The sequence below is a fragment of the Solanum dulcamara genome, chromosome 4 (assembly GCF_947179165.1).
Source record: "Solanum dulcamara chromosome 4, daSolDulc1.2, whole genome shotgun sequence".
Taxonomy (NCBI): Eukaryota; Viridiplantae; Streptophyta; class Magnoliopsida; order Solanales; family Solanaceae; genus Solanum; species Solanum dulcamara.
The window spans coordinates 9952188-9972577 of record NC_077240.1 but is presented as its reverse complement, the minus strand read 5'-3'; the positions used below and the strand labels follow the sequence as shown (position 1 = coordinate 9972577).

The window sequence follows — 20390 nt, the reverse complement described above, 5'->3', positions numbered from 1 at the left end:
GCTCTGTTTTTGAGTTTTCTTTCATAGTCAGATTTGTTTCTTTTTTTAAAGAATTCTTTGCCTTAATTAACATGGTAATTGATTGAAACAATCAATCATAGCTTGAATTACGTTACTACCCATAAATAACCCAACAACATTAATTGTTTTACACCCAAGAACTGATGTATCAGCACAGCAAGTAATGTATCATAAATTTGAAAAAAAAGAGGAAATCGCGTAATTTCATAAAAATGAGGGATACATCGTAATTGAGCCTTTTCAGTATGTGATTTAGGTAAAGTTTACTTATTAATTTGACCCGAAATGGGTCATAGATGCTCCAAGCCCAACACAGACCAGTAGCCCAGCGACTCCAGAACGGAACGCCGTCGTTTAAATAAAAGCAGTGGCATAAAATTTCGGAATACATTTTCATGCAGAAAAAAAAAAAGGTTTTAAAATTGATTCTGAAAAGGCAAATGAAAGCGCGGGAAAACCAACGACGGCCACCGCGACGACGGCCGCGAAAGGCGGAGATTGAAGACGCCGAAGAAATGCAGGACGAAGATCTCGAGTTAGAGAAAGTTAGGCTTATAAGCGTAGCCCTTGAATTCGGCTTTGATGAAGACTCCGCAAAGACGTGCTTGAATCGCCTCGTTGAGCTCTACGGTAAACCCTCCATTTCCCCATTCCTTACCCAAGAAGCCCAGAAATAGTACAATTTTTGCTTCATGAATTAGCATTATATATGCTTAAAAGAACACAAGTTATTGTCTAATTATGAAAAGATTCATACAGGTGATTCTGACTATGTTTGAATTTAGGCTTACTTGATTACATGGTTCTTATTTAGCAGTTTATTGGTTGAGCTATTACATTTCTGTTGGAATAATAATTCAAAGTTGGAGTAGTAATCCTAAGTTGTTTAGGATTTGTTATTTTCGGTATTTATTTAATTAATGTCTAGTTAGTATTTGTTTGTGCTAGTTCATATAGGAGTTTGTTGGTTGAGCTATTACATTTCTCATTTTTTTTCTACTTGTGAAGGTGATGATGGGCGAGATTTCATCAGTGTGGAGCACTGTGGAGATGAATTTCTGGCGGCGCTGGCAGAATCTATGCAAGACACTGAGGATTGGGATGATTTGCAAGCCACTGAATCAGAGGCTTGTGGATCTCTAGCTTATATGTTGGGTAAGGATGCTCGTGACAACTGTGAAGTTGATTGTGATGAGGATTCTAGCCCCTATGTCCATGTTATTGAGGATTCACCCCAACAGCAAAGGCGATCAAAAGCAGTGCTGTTGGATTCTTCAAGTGACAGCGAAGAGATGGGTATTAGCTTTGCAAGCAAAGAGGATTTCCCCTCTACCTCCAAGATTCGTCGTGATAGAATTCACCAAGGCATGACTCCACAATCAGGGTGCCGTACCTCAACGTCGATGGTAGCACTTATTTAGACTTATGTTCTTCTCTATTAACTGTTTTGTTTATTTCTTGAAGTATCAACATTTCTACTGATGTCATCTTTTTCTATTTGGCTGCAATTGTTCCTTTTTTCCCTTTTTGTTTTAGTTTCTTTGTCTTTTTTTCTTTTCTGAATCAAGCGCATGCTTGAAATATGCTGCAGCATCGCATTAGAACAGTGGTATGTTAAATCATCCAGTAAATTATTTCAAATAGCTGAGACCCAAATGAATGGCTTTATGATCTACTGTTAGCTGACATGTGATCACCCTTTACCTTGCTTCTTTCAATTTATCAACTACTGACTGAAATCCTCCTACTCCGTGCTCTGCCCTTGTCGAAAGGATTATACGAGCATGGTTAATGAAGGTTCATTTTCATCTGTCTCTGCTGAAATGGAGTGCTCCTTGACATCAAATCATAGGGACAGAACACTTAGTTATGAAGAGTTGCAAAGGTTGGATGATATTGAACTGGCAAATGTGGTAGTATTTGGAAACAGGTCCTTTCGACCTTTACAACATCAAGCTTGTCAAGCATGTCTTCAAAAACGTGATTGCTTCGTTCTTATGCCAACTGGAGGTGGTAAAAGTCTTTGCTACCAGGTAGCTTTCTTTACTATACAGCTGGTTCTTTCCCTAAGTATTGTCTTGAGTGATGCATGATCGCAAGAACTTCTTGATTCATATTGAACCAGCACTTGACCAAGTCCAGTTTGAAATGTTAGAGCCATAGTTCCATTGCATATAAAGTTGCAGACTTGTCTGCCAAAAGATGAGAATATCGTGTAACTGCTCCTGTTGTTTATGTTGTCACCTTTAGTCATACCAGCTGATGTTATCTTGTTCGCACTTTCCTTATGAGAAATCAGTTACTACTCACCACATCACGCTGGAAAAGGTTATAAGATTATGTGTATCTCAGACGCATAAATCATGTTTAAGGTAAATGTGCAAAAAAATTCACAAGGGATGTCCAGAAAGCACATAACATCTTGCTTGGAGTATGCAATCTTTTCAAATATGGGATGTGGCATGATTTCCTATTCTCTCACCCATCAACTTACCTTGGGATGTGCTGTGCAAAGAGTCCCATGTAATTGGGAAAAATCAGAAAATGATTGTGTTAGGAGAACTGGTCACAGTTTCTTATTGGTGAATATCAAGTACTTAAATTTTCTTTTGATAAATCATAATAACTAATTCTTTGGATATGCCATATTTCTGTTAAAATATATAAGAAGTGTGGTTTGCTCAGCCATCATTAACGAAAAAGTTAACCCAGTCACATAGGCACCATGTTATCCTTTGTTTACACCAAAATGTACACGAGACAGCTTTTTTTTGTACTTTCTTCACGCTTCCATGGAACTTTCTCCTATCATTTTATTCCACAAGACAACTAATCAAAAACCATAGTTTTGTGGAAATATTTCTACCATTGTATGCTTCTTTTATATGGGTTCGCCCCTCTTTACAAACAGAATTTGCATTAGCACTTTCTGTCATCAATAAACTTTTGTTAGCACCTATTAAAACAAAAACTTATGCAGAGAAAGCTTTACTATTACTGCATTCTTTAACTTACATATGCGCACTTAAAAATGGGTTTCAAATGCTTACAGTTTCACCTTTGTCAATATTTTAATTCAAGGTTGGGCTTTGGAACATTATAGTCACCCATCAAATCCTTCTAATTTGACAAGACTCTGACTAATGTTAGCACTAATTCTATTTTCCTTTCCTGCTATGCAGCTTCCAGCGATTGTTCAACCTGGTGTTATGATTGTTGTATCCCCCCTACTTTCGCTAATTCAGGATCAGATAATCACCCTTAACCTCAAGTTTGGGATACCAGCAACCTTTTTAAATTCCCAACAAACTCCATCACAAGCTGCAGCTGTACTACAAGAATTAAGGCATGATATTACTTGTGTATCTTCATATCCACCCCTTTGCTCCTCTAAATTATGGACTTTTACTGATTGCCTTTCAGGAGAACATATTTTGAGAATGACTAGTAATATACTTCTTGAGCCTGCCACAGAAGAAAACTTGTTTTATGGTCCTCACATGACTCATGGTCCATAATATGCATACTCGTGCAAGCCCCTAGCATGCATGTGTTGTCAGGAATACTTGCCACATTTTCAATATGTCTCATCTTGTTACCTTTGGCACCAGAAAAAAGAATTTGCTTGCTTTTCATAACTGCAAGTATGAGAATCTTGGAAGATAGCTCTTGCAAATAAAGAAGAAGTGGGGAGGCCGGCATTCTTACGTTAATTGGTCTTTTGTCCTCATCTCTCCACACACGTTTTCCTTTGGCTATGAAGTAAATCCTAAATGCCTTAAAACTTTTGTTTTCAGTTAAGACCGACTCTAATGGAATAATTTCAGATCAAATGCCCAGTCATGACTATTCCGTCCTTTATTAAATGATTTTACTGATAGAAGCCTTTAAAAGTATTCAAATAGGCTTGTCAACTGAAATAGAATTTTATCTGATCCTACTTCGTGGCTTCTTTAGAAAATATCATCCTAAACCCCAAACTCTTTTCATTGAAAGTTGTAGCATCTTGTAATCCTGTTCCGAAATTCCTATAGTTTGTACCTAACATCATATTCTGAATTTGCATCCTTTTTTCTTACTTCTAGGAAAGATACACCATCCTGCAAGCTCCTCTATGTAACTCCTGAGAGGATAGCTGGAAATTTATCATTTCAAGAAACCTTAAAATGTATGCATAGAAAGGTGAGTTTTTTGTAAGCATATAACACCAAGTGCAGTTATTTTATCTTATTTAAGTCCAGAATATTGCTAAATGGTTTTAGTAAATAGAAATTTTACTGGACTAATTTCAGGGACAATTGGCTGGTTTTGTTATTGATGAGGCTCACTGTGTGAGGTATGCCCTTATTCGAAAATCATCTTAACTGTTTGAAGGAAAAGAGGTCAAAAGACAATAGTGCAGACTGATGTATCAGATGAGGGGACAGGAAATCCATCAAGAAACTAGATACTCTTCTTGTTCTTGATGGCTTAGGTCAACCTTATTTTTTTTTGAATACATAGTTTTGGGCGTTCTTATATGTTTGGTAAAAAAGAATCAAGAAAATGATTGGAAATTATGCAGTCCCTGTTTCAAATGATCTGAGAGAAATAGAAAAACAATAGGCATGTTGTCAATGGTTAGCTGATTTAAGGTATATTTGATCTGTTCTTTTAACTGTTTCTCAGCCAATGGGGACATGATTTTCGGCCAGATTATAGAGTATTAGGATGTCTTAAGCAAAATTTTCCAGATGTTCCAGTGATGGCATTAACTGCCACAGCAACCCATGCAGTCCGTGAAGTAAGACAGCTACTTCAATTTGTTCTTTTGTGAAGTCTGTTTAGTTTTCTTGGTTTTCACAGTTTCTGCACTCTGCAGGATATCTTGAGTGCTTTAAGAATTCCTCGTGCCCTTGTCCTTGAGACCAGCTTTGATAGATCCAATTTAAAGTATGAAGTAACTGGAAAGAGCAAAGAGCCACTCAAGCAACTTGGGAATCTATTATTGGATCGATTCAAGAATCTATCTGGAATTGTGTACTGCCTATCAAAAAGTGAGTGCGTGGATGTCTCAAAATTTTTGAATGAGAAATGCCAAATCAAAACAGCATACTATCATGCTGGTTTAGCATCTCGTCAGAGGGTGGCAGTTCAGAAGAGGTGGCGCTCTGGGGAGGTTGATATCATTTGTGCAACTATTGCTTTTGGAATGGGAATTGACAAACCTGATGTTGTGAGTTCTTGTGGACTATGATGTTTCTCTGCTTCTTTCCATAATATGAGCTCTTTGATGACTGATGATGTTGCAAATATGACTCTTAATCCAATGTCATTGATTAGTGATCTTGCTACAAATATAAAAAACCTATGAGTGTAAGGCATAAGCCATAGAGGTGCAATGAAAGGTTTTTAAATCAATTATTTATTACCTTTTTCCGGATATGGTTAGCCATTTTAGCTCTGAATCTTCTGTGAGGTTATTGTTGTGATAGTCGGAGTGAAAGTTCTTTTCATTTAGAAGTTCCATTGTATGCACTGTTTGACATTTCAAGGAATAAGGTAGGGGATTGATAGTTTTCTATATTTTCAGCGGTTCGTTGTTCACAATACAATGTCCAAATCTATAGAAAGTTATTATCAGGAAGCTGGAAGGGCAGGAAGAGACAACCTTCCCGCTACATGTGTCATATTATACCAAAAGAAGGACTTCAGTCGAGTTGTATGCATGTTAAGAAGTGGACATGGCTATAAAAAGGAAAGCTTGAAGAGGGCCATGGAACAAGCTCGAAAAATGCAGAAATACTGTGAACTTGAGGTGCGTTAATTGATATTCGATAGAGCCTCTGATGCCTTGTGTTGTCCTCATTGTTCTAGCTAACTCTTGTGTTACTGGACAGTCTCTTGAATCATCTCTGTGTTTTAATCTTAATTATCACACTATCCTTAAATTTGCAGACTGAATGCCGAAGAAAATTGTTACTTGAACACTTTGGAGAGTCCTTTGACCAAAATTCCTGCAAGAAGGGTTCTAATCCATGTGACAACTGTCTCAAGTCTTCCTCATGAAGGTTCTACATTTTAATCCCAAGAGAAGGCCGACAATACAAATATCAAACTTCTATTGCTCAACCACCAAAAAAATCCGCCCCAACATGTATACTTGAATGGAGATAGTGACTTTAAAAGTTCTGAGCAGCTACGGTATACATGGTTCAGTTTTGATAAAGTAAACTTGACAGGTTTTATTAGTGACTAAGGTAACTAGTAATATGGTTATCTGATACAACAAGATGCTCATCTTTTCAAGAGGCAAAAGATGCATCTTGGAGTAGCAAGTGCAAGTACTGCACTTATGACTCAAAGAGGTGAAAGCTCTTTCTTTACTGTCATGTTGTATAGCTTTTTTGACAGCTGATACTGTACATGTTAACTTACCTCAGCATTAATGAGAGATGGCTATTTTTGTTGAATGTTTGCTCATCAAAGTCAAATACATATTTGGCTCGTTCCTCATGATCTGCCTTGAAGTCTTGATGCATGAGTATTTGGTAAAAACCGCTTCATATGTGGTAGGAAATAACAACCCCTTTTATCATTTAACTCTTGGCGCGGTGGCTTTTTATTGAATCTCATTCACGTAAATCTTGCCCCTTATTTATTTCCGTCTGTGGCTCTGGCTCCAGTTCTCTTGCTGACTCTGCTGTTTCTTGGATCAATGCAAGAATGTATTTTCTTGTCAGAAGAGTTCCTAGTTTTCATGAAGTGGCGGAGTGAATATTTTCTTTACAGCTGTATGATGTAACCTTGCTAGTTACGTTACTATATATTATTGTACAGATGTGTAGTGGATGGGGTGAATGTGGCTGCTGCTCCTTTAGGCGGAGGTTTCATTTTAAGTTTTGGGTATGAAAAAAACCTTAGTAGGGAGCGCTACCCTCTGAGTGGACACTACTTGGAGTGCATTCATATTAGTCAGGTTCCAATAGACACCAGGAGCAGAAACCAAAAAAAACCACTTATTACTGCGAGACATGGGTCGTGCATTCTGCTACACAATCATTCATAATACAACAAAACAAACCCTTTCTCTTTGGTGTTTTATGATGATTACGGTCCCAGTGAAGGGGCAATGAAGAACCCTCATTTGTTCTCCCATTGTTAGAATCGTCCTGTAAACGAATTATTTGTATCCACTACAAGACCAAATCGTGTTGATTTACTATGGTTAAGTATCAACATTGAAGTTAAAATTAACCATGATTTAGAAATAAATCTCATACAAAAAAAAACACATTTTCTTTGGGTGCATGCATCAGGTGGTATGTACTTCTGAATTCATCTAAATCAACAATTATTCGTCTGATGCGTGGGGTCTAGATGATGAAAAAGAGCTCATACAATTTTGTTTTTCTCTTAATAGCACCTATGATTAAGCCAGTAATCTTGTTGATTTTGTAGCCAAATATACATATGGACGCTTAATTTTGGTACTTGATTTCTTGTTCCTATGACTATAAAAGAAAGAACAATAATCATAAAGTCAGATGATTCAAATGCCGCCAGCTCACATATCAACTTCCTCTTAACTGTGGAATAGTTGTTGATGTTGGCCTCTTGCAGGAACTGCTTTTAATGGTCCTCTCACCCTCTAACCTTTAGTGTTTATTCCAAAATAAAATTATAAATGAGACAGTAAAAACAACCAAGAAAAGCAACACATAGAAAAACATACGTGTATTAGTAGTACCTTATTTGGTACATTTTTTTATGTTATGTATAATTAATGCTTGCAAACATTAGTTATACAATATATTATGTGTTAAGGTGTGTATTACTATTTTTAGGTATTACGAATGCAAGGGGATTTAATGCATGCATTAACATGATTAGAGACCCAATTACCCCTCAATTTTTTTTTTACATCTTTTCCACCATAATTGTTGAGAATATTTTGTAAATAAATATTTTTATGCAATGCATGCTATTTTTAATACATTAAATCAAATAATGCATAAGAAATATTCTATCTATATTTAATGCAAGCATAACTAATACAAGTATTACTAATACATTCTATTTAGCATTATTTTTATGCACTATGCCTTACTTAATACGTCTCAACAGCTTTTGATGTTGCTTTATCCAACCTAGTAACTTCGATTAGACTTTGTATATAAGTTCTAAATTTGCTACTTTAAGTATAAGTAATATATTTCTAATGCAATAAATAAATAGACGACATGTTATGAATTTATTTGAACTTAATAAATTTAATTTAAGCTTTGTATACATGTTAAAACTTTACTAAATATGGATCAAATAATAGATTTCAAACTCACTAAATAAATAAGGTGCATTAAAATTTCAAGTCCAACTTATAAAAATATAAATACTGAATTCACTTCTTAACAATGCAATTGTGAAAAAATCAACAACCACGACAAATTACTACTATTTCTCAATCCCAAGCTGGCTGGGATCGACAATATAAATCATCAATCTCATAAATATTGCCTCCGTCTCATATTTATTTATCCACATTACTAAAAATATTTATCTGAAATAGCTGTCAATTTATAAAATCAAAATAAAATTAATTTAATTTTTTTCATTTTTCCCTTAAATTAATCAATATTTAGTATAAATATTGTTAAAAAGTTCCTCCATTGTTAAGTTTTGCTATTGATGGATAAGAACACATAAATAAAGAATATATTAAAAAGGATAAATTGAAAAAATAGTTTTCTTATTTATGATTTCTAAAATGACGTATTAAAAAAATGAACAAGTAATATGAGGCGAGGGTTAAGGGCAGGGGAGAGGAAAGATTAAATATAAGGTTAGATATAATTATGATTGGAATGGGGATCTAAGATCTTAACATATATTGCCAATGGAATTTAGATTTCCAGAATCTTTTGACCTAATTCACATGCATAATTCATAAAGCCTTTTAATTTCTATATAGTCGTGAAAGGGTCATGTTTAATGCATTGAAGGACATTGATACCTAAAATCCAACCCATACTCATTTTATGATTTGTCAATTTCTTTCGGAAATATAAGGTTAATTAACGTTAAAATATATCTAAGTTTGAGAATTCAAATTTTATAACTTGAAAATATAAAGAGACTACATTTTTTACGTAAAATAAAGATTACTCTATTTACCTTTTCTATCCCCAAGTATTCATATTTCCTATTCTATTGGCTCACTAATTCAGATTGCCGATGAGTAAAATATTTCCTACTATAAGAAGTTGTTAATTTTAATACTTTTATTTTTCACACCATGAGAAATTGTGCATTAATATAATTATTTACACTGTTGTATTTCCACATGGCTATGATATAATGGTCCCCCTAAACCTCATTTGCTGGTTTTGAATGTGACAAACTCATGTTGGACACTTTGAAATATTGCACTGCAATATTAAAGTCACCTTTAATTTTGGGACCTATCATGAATGATGCATCCTGTCACATGAAAATTCAATAATTGTGAGAAAAAAAATTCCCACAATTACTAAATTTTTGTTTAGCTTAATAAGTCATCCCCTAGTTAATATTTTCTCCGTCCAAGTTTATCTATTCAAATTAAAAATTTAAGAGATAATTTATCACTTAATTTCTAATTTTTCTTTAGACATCAAACATTTAAAACAAATTCACATTACAAATTGTCATTAGGTTTAGGAAAGTCAAATTGAATCAAAGCAAATACCTTGGAATTATTGAAGTTTTATATATTCTTTTACATATTGTATTCTCTCAAAAATAGAAAAAGGATACTCTCAATGTTCATCTTTTGTTCAACCTTGTTGGCTCTAGAAACAATAAAAAAAATTAACAAATACCTCCTCCCCCCCCCCCCCCCCTCTCTCTAAATAAAAAGAAAGAAAATCAAAATAATCCCACTAGGAAAATGGAGTATAAAGAGCAAGAAGCAGAGAAGAAGATAGCACTTTTTATATTGCTTTAGTTAATTCAATTTTCAGTCTAATACCTTTGCATAACCTAGATTACAAAACAGTAGTAACTATATAAATTTTGTATTTTTACGTATAATATACTTATGGATTTTGTATATTTTGGTTATATTAGTAAATAAATTTACTAGTATCTATATATAATCAATGTATATATTTTTATATATATCGATCATAATAATAAATAAATTTAGTCAAACTATACATATTAATTAGTTTTCCTTTTAACTTTTTTTACTCATCTCATCTCAAATTTAATTCAATAGATTTTCAATTTTCAGTGAGGAAAAAAATATATATTAAGTGATATCTTTCCCGATCATATAGAATTACCCAATACCTAATCTAACTGGAGATAGTATGTAGGTGCCCCATAAAATCAACTGAAGTGTGCACAAATAAATTCTAACACTATAATCATAAAATAAAAAAATAATCCAATATAATTTATTATTTTTTATTTATAAATCAAACCACACTCCATCTTTTATAATATCATCTTGAATATGTGACCACATCATCAAATAATGATTACCGTTATTATAAAAAGAAAAGAAAAATTACATATTTGTTTATTTGATTATATATTTGTATTTAATTTGTGATATTAAAAAGGAGGGCAAATAATTAAATTGGATGAATCCAAAAAAGAGAATTTTTTAATTCTCCGCTTTTTTTTAGTTGTCATAGTTGTTTTTTTTAAAGTCAAATAATATAAATTTTGATTAACATTTTAAGATATATTTTTTATCATATTGATATGAAAAAAGTTACAAATTAAGTATTTTTCGTATAGTTTTTGAATATCTAATTTTTTATTTTAAAATATCAAATTAATGTAATCTAATTTCTTTAAAAAATAGTCAAATTACTTCTCAAAAAGCACAATATAATAAAAAATTAATTAAATTAACTCTAAAAAAACATAACACGACATAAAATTAATCAAACACAACATGACAAAAAGTTAGTCAAATTAACACAAAGAAGGGTGTATTATGTAACGGTGAGGACGTTGTCTCTTCACTCTAACCTTGCTCTTTAATTTCAAATCCACTCCCCCCTCTCTCTCTCTTTTACACACATACACACATAGCTCCACCTTCAATCTTTCTCCACCATCGCATCGATCATTTTTTTGTTTTGAAAACCCTAGGCTTGTTTGTTGCTTCAACTAAAGTTCAGATCTTACTTTTTATCTTCTTTGATGGTGGAAACAATCTGAGATTTGACTAATTGAAGATTCACCGGTGAGTTTGTTTCAGGATTGTTCCCAGTTGTGTATTTGTTAATCACCCTTGTTGATGGTTGTGCATTTTTATTTGATTAATTTTATTTGTGTCTAGCTCAAGATTCGGGTCTGCTTAAACAATTTGGGTTTACATGTTTACTTTGATGTATTAATTGAATTGTGGGATCTTCGAGAATCTTCCATTTGCTCAAATAAAGTAATGCTGGTCAGAAAGAGTTAGTTTTCAGATTTGCGAAAATTGCATCTTTTAGCTGGTTTCTCGAAATGCTGTGTGTGTTTGGTATGAAGGATGATGCTTTCCTGTAAAATAGTTTCCTTTATGAAATCATAAGCGATTTTGATACCTTGAGTTGTGGGAAAAATTTTTATACGAGAAAAGAGGAGATGACTTCTGTTGCTTCTGAGAAAATCATTTTCCTTTTTTGGATATCAAACTCTTAGAGATTGATTGGTTGATGGGAATGATGGAATAAGGATGTCCTGGTATTTTATTCAGTATTACTTATACATCGTTTACTAATACATATATCACTTATATGAGAATTTGTTTTAATTACATGGGATGTAATGTGGAAAAATAATATAGACAATTACTACATAACAGTGCTTTTTTTAATTATTCATCGCATGAAAATTCCTACATTATTATTATCTTTTGATAATTGAGAAATCTTCAAGGGCCAGTGGTGCATGGTTTGAATCGCGATAGATAATGGCCCGCTTCTCTGCTTGAATACTAGGATTTTGTCTCTGCTAATGTTCGAACCCGTGAACATTTGTCTAACCAACACATTATGTGTTGCACTATTACCACTAGAGCAAAGCCCTGGGCGTCAATTCTGACACTATTATTCTCCGCGTAAACAAATATGTATTATAATCTTTGTGTAGCTAAACCGTAAACCAAACAACACCTTATATCATATAATTTCAACAATAATCAACATGTAGATATGAATGTCAACTTTTAGTACTCAAACGTACAAGAATACTATCAGTATACCCTTTTTTCAGCTTATACAACTTGTATATGCCACCTACTTTTACGCCCAACCAGACATCACAGAAAATTTTCTATGGAAAACATTCTTCTCCATTCTAACACACTCTTAAATGGAAGTTGTGTGAAGTTGGTTGCAAAGTCTTTGTTTCCTTTGATTACTTGTTTGCTTCATTCTTTGTAAAACATCTGGAACCTGATGCCTTGAAAGTTTCCATTTTTGACAACAGATATTTGTCTGATTTTGTTTGCTGATAATCCACATGGGAGCATTTTTCTGTTAAATGAGGAAATGGAGGTTGATAAGAGAACTTCAAAGGGCGGCTTTCTTCAGCTATTTGATTGGAATATCAAATCTCGGAAGAAGCTTTTCTCTAACAAGTCTGAACTACCTGGTAACTCTTTTTCTCCTTGGCTGTTGGCAGTTGAAGGCCACTTTTGTTGTGACTGATACTTATTGATGAATATTTTGCTTCCCATGTTTCTGTTATTGTGGCTGTAGAAAACTCTAAACAAGGAAAAGAAAATGCCAATGGATCAGTCAATTTAAGACTTCAGCAGGTAACTTCCTTGTTACTTTGCTCTGCTATCTCCTCTCAAATAATTCAAGACAGCATCTTTATGACTGTGTATCATATCTTTTGGTCTGTAATTTTGATAATTTGTATATGTTATTGAAGGCTCATGATTATGGTCCTGGTTCCAACTCCAAGCAGAACTATGACTTCTATAATGCTTCATCAGTAGCTGAGGATGAAAGTTATGGTCAAAAACCACCTGGAGTTGTTGCACGTCTTATGGGTTTGGATTCTTTGCCAACTTCAAAAGAGTCTGATTCCTATTTTAATTCATCCTCTGATTGTCACTCGTTCAGAGATTCTCCATATCTAAGTTTTATAGCTGATTTCCAGAATGAACATCATATGGTAGTCGATGGTAACATGCGAAATAAATTGGATGGAATTAAGAGAAACCCTGTTGAAATAAGGCTGCAGAAGGTGCAGAGCCGGCCTATCGAGAGGTTTCAAAGTGAGGTATTGCCTCCAAAATCAGCTAAACCTATTCCAGTCACTCAACACAGATTGTTATCTCCTATCAAGAGTCCTGGGTTCATCCCTCCTAAGAATGCAGCTTACATAATAGAGGCAGCTGCCAAAATTTACGAGCAGAGTCCTCGACCTGTGGCCAGAGAGAAGGCGCAATCTTCTGGGTCTTCCTCTGTCCCTTTGAGAATACGGGACTTGAGCGATAAAATGGAGGCTGTTCAGAGACAGTCTAGGATTTATGAAGCATCGCACAGGCCAAAAGAACAAAATTTTGTAAAGAACGTTAGAAGGCAACCCTACGAAAAAGGCCAGGTTCAATCAGATAATATGCGTCAATTGAGGGCTTCTGAGGTATCAAGAAGAGATGTCTCCCAAAGTAAGGGGAAGGAGAAGTCAGTTTCACTTGCAGTTCAGGCAAAGACCAATGTTCAGAAACGAGAAGGGAAGGAATCTACTTCTAGTAAGAACCCATTGAACCAGAAAGAACAGAATGAGTCTAAGTCTGGTCGGAGGCGGCCAAGTGTAAAAGTTGGGGAAAGAAAACATTCACTCAACCGGCCTTCTGATGTGCTCAGGCAGAACAACCAGAAGCAGAACTCTGCATCTAATAAAGACGGGGAGAGTTCGAAAACTTCAGCTCCCTACCACAAAGAGAAAAAATCATCATCTACTGGTAACATGTCTAGGTCAACCAAGACTGTAAGTAGAATTGTTGTAAATACCACAACTGCTAGCGGAACTGCAAGTATTGTAGGAACTGATGTTGGAAAGGACCTTTCATCATCTAGGGACTCCAGAGTGAGGTCCTTTACTGGAAAGAAACAGCTAGTCAATGGAGATTTTGGTTCTGATGGATATGGTGCTGACAATATGATGAAGAGTAAAGATGAGAGGTCTATAAAATGTAATTTAACTATTGAAGGATGTTCCAATTGGGATACAGCTGACAGGAAAAATGGGAGTGATGTAGTGTCATTTACGTTCACCTCACCCATCAAAAAATCAATGCCTGGCCCCACTTCGTCAAGTCCTGTTTTGGAAAAGAATAATGCTTTGTCTCTCTTTCCAGGTTCTTCTGATGATCGGACTGATTCAAGAACATCAAAGATATCTTCTTTAGGTTTGGATCCCATTGGTGTTGATTTGGGTATTCTCTTAGAACAAAAGATTAAAGAATTAACTTCTAAAGTTGGACCATCTTGTGAAGATCTCATCAAAACAGGGGCTGCTTCTAGTTCTGCCAATACTTCTGAAGATAGTGTGTCCATTGTTGCACATAGGAGGAAACTTCAAGTTGATTTGCTTCATGAAAAAGCAGGTGACCGCGGTCACTCTTCTGTTGATGACCTCCAGTTTACTGCAACTCTGATGTGGCAGGTATTTCTGAAATTCTCTTAGCTTCAAAATGCCAATTTTATGACTAACACACCAACCCACCCCCAAACAAACTCCCAGATAAATAATAGGAACAGGTAAAGCAATGAGAAATTGGAATGTAGATGATGATTATATGCATAAGGAACTTTTTGACCTAGCATACCACATTTTTGTTAGTGTATGAAAGTGGTGCATATACTAGTTCCTCAGTGAAAAGAAACAGAAGATTTCCAAGTCATGTATCATTTAGGAAATTACTTATGAATTGTGGGCGAGGTCAGGTGCTTATGTAGAGGTACATCAACATAATAAGTGCGTGTATAGCTAACAGGTGCCTAAATGTGGAAACGTGTCATGACCACTTTTCATGAATAATGGCTTGGGTTAGGAACTCTTTGAAGTTGAGCCGTCCAGCTTCCTTACCGAGTGGAGATCCAAGTAATAGAACTTTGGTGTTTTTATTTCTTTTGACAAATCATATAGTTTATTATTTTAAAATAGCAGTCAAGCTCAACAAGAGACTGAAAATAATTTTGGTGTTTCTTTATTTCTTTTTATTTGACAAGTCATTTAAGGGTTCTGAAAGGATTTTCGAAGTCATTATTTTTACCTTTGATTACTCAATCCAATAGATGACAAAAAGGGTTGCCGTAGACATATAAAAGGCTTTCTGTGTTGTAAGCCAAAGAGGTCTGGGGTCTGCCCCCCCCCCCTCCCTTTCTTTTTTCTTTTGTTTAGTTCAAACGACTGAATGCCAGATTTAGATTTTCTGACACACATAATTAGAATGGCTTAGAAATGAAACAACCTCCAGGAAAATGCCTTTGGCATTTCCTCTGAACTGAAGATCTCAACGTCTTTCCCCCATGTCTCTCTCAGATATCATGACCATGGCATGCCAAATTACCCATTCATAGAAGCTTTGATGTCAATCTCCCACTTCTCCACTTACTTTTCTTTTTTTCTTTGTTGTTTTCTGCAACTTCCAGTTTCCCCCCTTAGGACAGTTATTGCACTTGATTCTGCTGATGTGACAGCATGTTGGTCCTTAACCCAAATAAAGAGGAGCATTGTGGTAGGTTAATGGCCAACATAAAATTAGTTTGACTATGATAAATCTTCTGAACTGGGAACATGAGGATTCTCATAGTTGCATCCTACTAGTTTTAGATTGTGGCATAGTTGATTAATTGATATCTAGTTGTTAACAAGTATTTTGTCCAAGATTTCATGCCATTAACACTTGTTTTTTAAGACAGTCATCATTCAACCAGGTCATCTATGGAATGAAAACTTAATAAACTGATGAGTTCGCAATAATTTTTACATAAAAAGTTGACAATTTATTGTGTAAAAGTATTGCGGACCCAACATTGGTTACTTCTCAATGAAACTCTAACTCAAAACATCTTTGGCCTGTTAGTTTGCAGTCTAACCTTAATCCCACTTCAGACTATAAACTGCATTGGAATCTTATAAATTTTATCACTTCTGATGATATGATTCTATAATCTTTTGGAAACCATGCACTTCTTTCTTTTGATAAAGTAAATCCATGTGGACTTAGCAAAGAACAAGATAGTGGAAGCAAAATGTCCATACATACATGATACAACTAGTTGGAATTACAGTTTAGTTATTGTTGGTACACTTGCATTATGTCTGATATCTGACGAAGTGCCTTTAGTATTGGTTATGGAGATTATACGTCATGTAGGGTTAAGTGTGAGGTTTAGATAATTCTTAGTTTTAGTATCCCTAATTTGTCCTATTGTACAAATTATTAAGTATTGGAATGAAATGGGCGAAGATGGAATAAAATCGGTGTTGAGAATTTATATGCAAACCTATTCCTATTTCTGTATTATTGTTGTACTAGTTTTTCTTAGAAAGAAAAAAAACAGCATGATGTACGACGCTGATCTTATCTACATCAATTTCAGGGCTCAAAAAAGGTAGAAAATCCTAAAACTGCCGGCAGCTTTACTTGTGAAAGAGAATTTAGTCTCCTTTGTTCTAGTCTGGCCTCAAGTTTGGAACCTTCTATCTCAGGAGGCAGTTGCAACTCCTTGGATAGCTACAGAAGTTTAACGACTGAAGGTAATAATACTGATCTTTAATTTCCTCCTATTTCAGATTGTGATGATCCATCTGTTGAAGGGTTGGATCGCATGCAATTGAAGTGGTAGTCATGTATATTATTGACTTAGCTGAAAGCATTTATTATTTTTGTCCTGGAAAACTTTTGGTGCTATTTACTTCACTCTTCTTTCCAAATATATTTCACCTCTAAGTATATGTACACGTAGAACGAAAAAAGAGAGTCCGGCTTCCCAATCAAAAGGAAAAAGAGCCCAAATGACAATTTTGCTGAATTTAGGAATGACTTTTCACATAAAAAGTACATGTGCAGAATGGGCACTTGTTTTAAGTTTTAAACTATCAAGATCAAGATAAGATCTGGTTGATCTTTGTGTGTTTTGTTTTGACTTTCTGTAATAAGTCATTTCGTATTATTTTTAATCTAAAAAAATAGAAACTTTGCCGCTTAGGCTAAATATGCCCCAAGCTTGTTAGATAGATAAAAATGGAAAACAGGAAAAACAATTGGGAAAACAACAGTAGGATAACCTTAAGGTCACATTTATTAGAGTGATAGTGTGGGATAAGATAATTTTATATTTTTGCTCCTCCCATCTGGTGTTTGATAATCACATGACCGGACAAACTTTGCTAAAGTTCTCTTTTATCAATTCCATAGATAAAAATTATCTTCCTGCTCTTCAGATGGGATTACTTGTCCCCTATTTGTAGTCTTTTTTTGGCTAAAACTTTTCAGAGGTAATGAATGCCTAATTAAATGGAAAAGAACCCGTGGCTTCTTTTAGTAATAAAATAACGGATAAAAGATGGGCTGGCTGGATACATGTTTTGCACTGCTAGCATCTATGTTCAACTATTTGCCTCTACTCTGTGTTGTGAAGTTCATATTCCGATCCCTGCATTAAATAAGTATTCTGCAATTTAGAGTTGAAAGATTAAAACCAATACAATGATGTAATGATTTCTCCTTCATCTGAATGTGAAAATAGAGTCTGAATACATTGAAATCACGAAAAACACAAAAGGTCTTAGATGTTGGAAGTTTGGATTTACCTTGAGTTACCTAGTATTTATGGGTTCAAGTTCTCTCTCTTAACTTTTGTTTGGATATTTCCTAATCATAAACGTACAGCTTTCTTCTGCATTTCAAAAAGGCAAGTTTAGTTGTGGAAAAGTTTTCTTACTCAAGAATTAGCATTAAATTCAGCAATTTCATGGAGTACTGTGCTTTTTCTTCTTTTTATGGTTCTACCTTGTTCCCTTCCTCTGTAAGCAGACCTTCTGAATTCTCTGTGCACTCTTTCGTCAGATTTCTACACCTATATTAACTACTTCATTGTGAGAGCGGAGTTCACCAGATCAAATTAACTCAATTTTGTAAATATTCTTTTGATCAGTGATTTTGTAAGCATACATTAGTCATGGTTCTCTAATTTGGTTACCTAGTGTTTGCTTCAACAAATTAATTATAGGAAGAAGGTAGTTTGTCTTATTGAAATGTTGAATAAGAGAAGGCATTTCATAAGGTTTAACTGAAAATCATAAAAGTGCAAGCGGTGCACTTTGACCCTCAAAACATATTTCTGTTATTCATTAAATGAGATGACTCTTTCTTGCAAGATCAGTATAGTAATTGCTTATGGACTTTAAAGATGTTGTCAAGTCAGTACATTGAAGCATGAAATGAATGTTGTCCATTAGCAGTATATTTCCATCTCCCTCGGAAAAAAAATCAATTAAATCCTGACTGGTGAAACTTTATGATTCAGGGAACAAGTACCATCTGTCTGATGTATCTCAGGAAATGATGAATTGGAAAACCTACATGATGACTCATTTGGTAGAAGGTGATGCAGAGTTATTGGACTCAGCCTCTTCAGTTTCTCTTGCTGGTGCAGGTGAAAAGGATTTAACTACATCGACTTCCACAAATTTCAGTGAATCCCCTTACTGGGAGTTTACATATATTAGAGATGTAATCAGAAGTTCAGAGTTGGTGTTAGAAGATTTTGTGCTGGGTGAGGTTCAGAGTATTATTGCTCTCGATCTTTTTGACCAGTTGGAGGATCAGAATACTCGAACTAATAAAAATGCTGAAGACCAGCTGAAGATTAGGAGAAGAGTGTTGTTTGATTCGGTGGTTGAATGTTTGGAATTCAAATGTAAACAAAGTTTTTCTGGAAGTTTTGAATCTTGGGCAAAGTGGACAGCGTTGGTCCAAAGGAAGGAGTGGTTGGCAGAAGAAGTATATAGAGAGATTGCTGGCTGGACAAGCATGGAAGAATTGATGGTGGATGAAGTTGTTGACAAGGACATGAGCACACAACTCGGGAAATGGACCGATTTTAGCTTTGAAGCCTTCGAAGAGGGTGTTGACATTGAGAAGGGGATCCTTTCATCTTTGATGGATGAATTGATCCATGATCTAATGTGAATGAATCCTCTTCTGGGTTTAATTGACATGAAGTTTTATACTTTAGCTTTGCTACTTTACAGCTTCCTTGTGCATGTTCTTTTCTTATTTTCTTTTCCCCATGAAAGGTGGAAATCTTAATTTAAGCAAGAGATCAGTCGCACAAGTGATTGTTCATATTTATGCTCTTAGATAGTATCATGGTTTCCATGATAGGAGGGTGCATTATCCTTCGAATGCAAATGTGCGATGAGAAGCTTTTCTGCCTAAGTTTTTGCTGATTTTGAGTGTGATATTGATAGGTGATCCCAAAATTAGTAGAGCATGTTGTGGGTTTGAGCTCAAACTCAGCTCTTATGGCCTCTCTTTTACTCTATAAATGCACTACTGCTAGAATTTTTGGAGCACAAACATTTCTATATCAATGGATGATTTAAACTGAACCATTTTAAGTTTTACTTTTTAATTTTATATAGTATTATTACTACTATTTAGAAAGAGTTAAAACAGTGTTCTTTCTTGCACATTTAATTTCAAAAAGTATAAATAAGACATGATGATTTGAGTTCACAATGACAATGGGCTTCAGAGAGTCGTGACACAAAGGAAAACCAGAAAGGTGGTCCTACTTGGGAACAGCCGTCCACTTTGGCCGCCGGCGAGCCTCTGACAAAGTAACGTGCAATCCCGCACCCAACCTCACCCTTCTGTTACACTGAATCTTCTGAAAGAGAAGCTGACAATGACTTCTGTCAAAAAGCCCAACCACCATATTCTAATCTAAAATAGTAAATCATTGTTTCATGTAAGAATAATTGAGATTCCTATGTTAATCAGTCATCTCGAATTTAAGTTTGTTTTAGCCCCTCCCAGTAAGGCAGTAAGTCTACGTGCAAGCTGGCTAACAAATTTTTCACCTAGATTGTTAAAGACATTATCCTTTCATTTACACAATCTTATTTTTAACATGTTTTTATGTTTTACATATTTCTTTAAACTAGTTGATAAGAATATATATTAAGTAGTACTTTTTATTTTATCTAATGCTTTGTAGTAAAAATTTATGTAGATTAAGATTGTCAAAATTATTTGGACCAAGTGTACCCTATTTGAATGTCATGAAATTCTATCTTGTACTAATCAAAAATAACATGTATTCTTGATTGATAGTGACTAATTAGGAATGAGTCATTTCATTTATCTCTTG

General features: G+C 34.7%; 2 protein-coding genes across 3 annotated transcripts; both read left to right on the top strand.

Annotated features, from left to right (window-relative positions):
- Nucleotides 1-431: 431 nt before the first annotated feature.
- Nucleotides 432-6473, top strand: LOC129886103 (ATP-dependent DNA helicase Q-like 1). The gene is made up of 10 exons (XM_055960635.1): nucleotides 432-651; nucleotides 1030-1427; nucleotides 1794-2054; nucleotides 3204-3367; nucleotides 4107-4203; nucleotides 4314-4357; nucleotides 4690-4804; nucleotides 4883-5236; nucleotides 5594-5818; nucleotides 5959-6473. The coding sequence occupies exons 1-10, from the start codon at nucleotides 462-464 to the stop codon at nucleotides 6067-6069; spliced, it is 1959 nt and encodes a 652-aa protein (XP_055816610.1). The 5' UTR covers nucleotides 432-461; the 3' UTR covers nucleotides 6070-6473.
- A 4532-nt stretch (nucleotides 6474-11005) lies between these two features.
- Nucleotides 11006-19626, top strand: LOC129886101 (uncharacterized). 2 transcript variants are annotated; one of them, XM_055960633.1, is made up of 6 exons: nucleotides 11006-11242; nucleotides 12475-12639; nucleotides 12747-12805; nucleotides 12925-14667; nucleotides 16611-16767; nucleotides 18540-19626. In XM_055960633.1, the coding sequence occupies exons 2-6, from the start codon at nucleotides 12537-12539 to the stop codon at nucleotides 19202-19204; spliced, it is 2727 nt and encodes a 908-aa protein (XP_055816608.1). In that variant the 5' UTR covers nucleotides 11006-11242; nucleotides 12475-12536; the 3' UTR covers nucleotides 19205-19626. The 2 variants fall into 2 exon arrangements, with proteins under 2 accessions (XP_055816608.1, XP_055816609.1); XM_055960634.1 differs by having other exon boundaries at nucleotides 12456-12639.
- The last annotated feature ends 764 nt before the right edge of the window (nucleotides 19627-20390 follow it).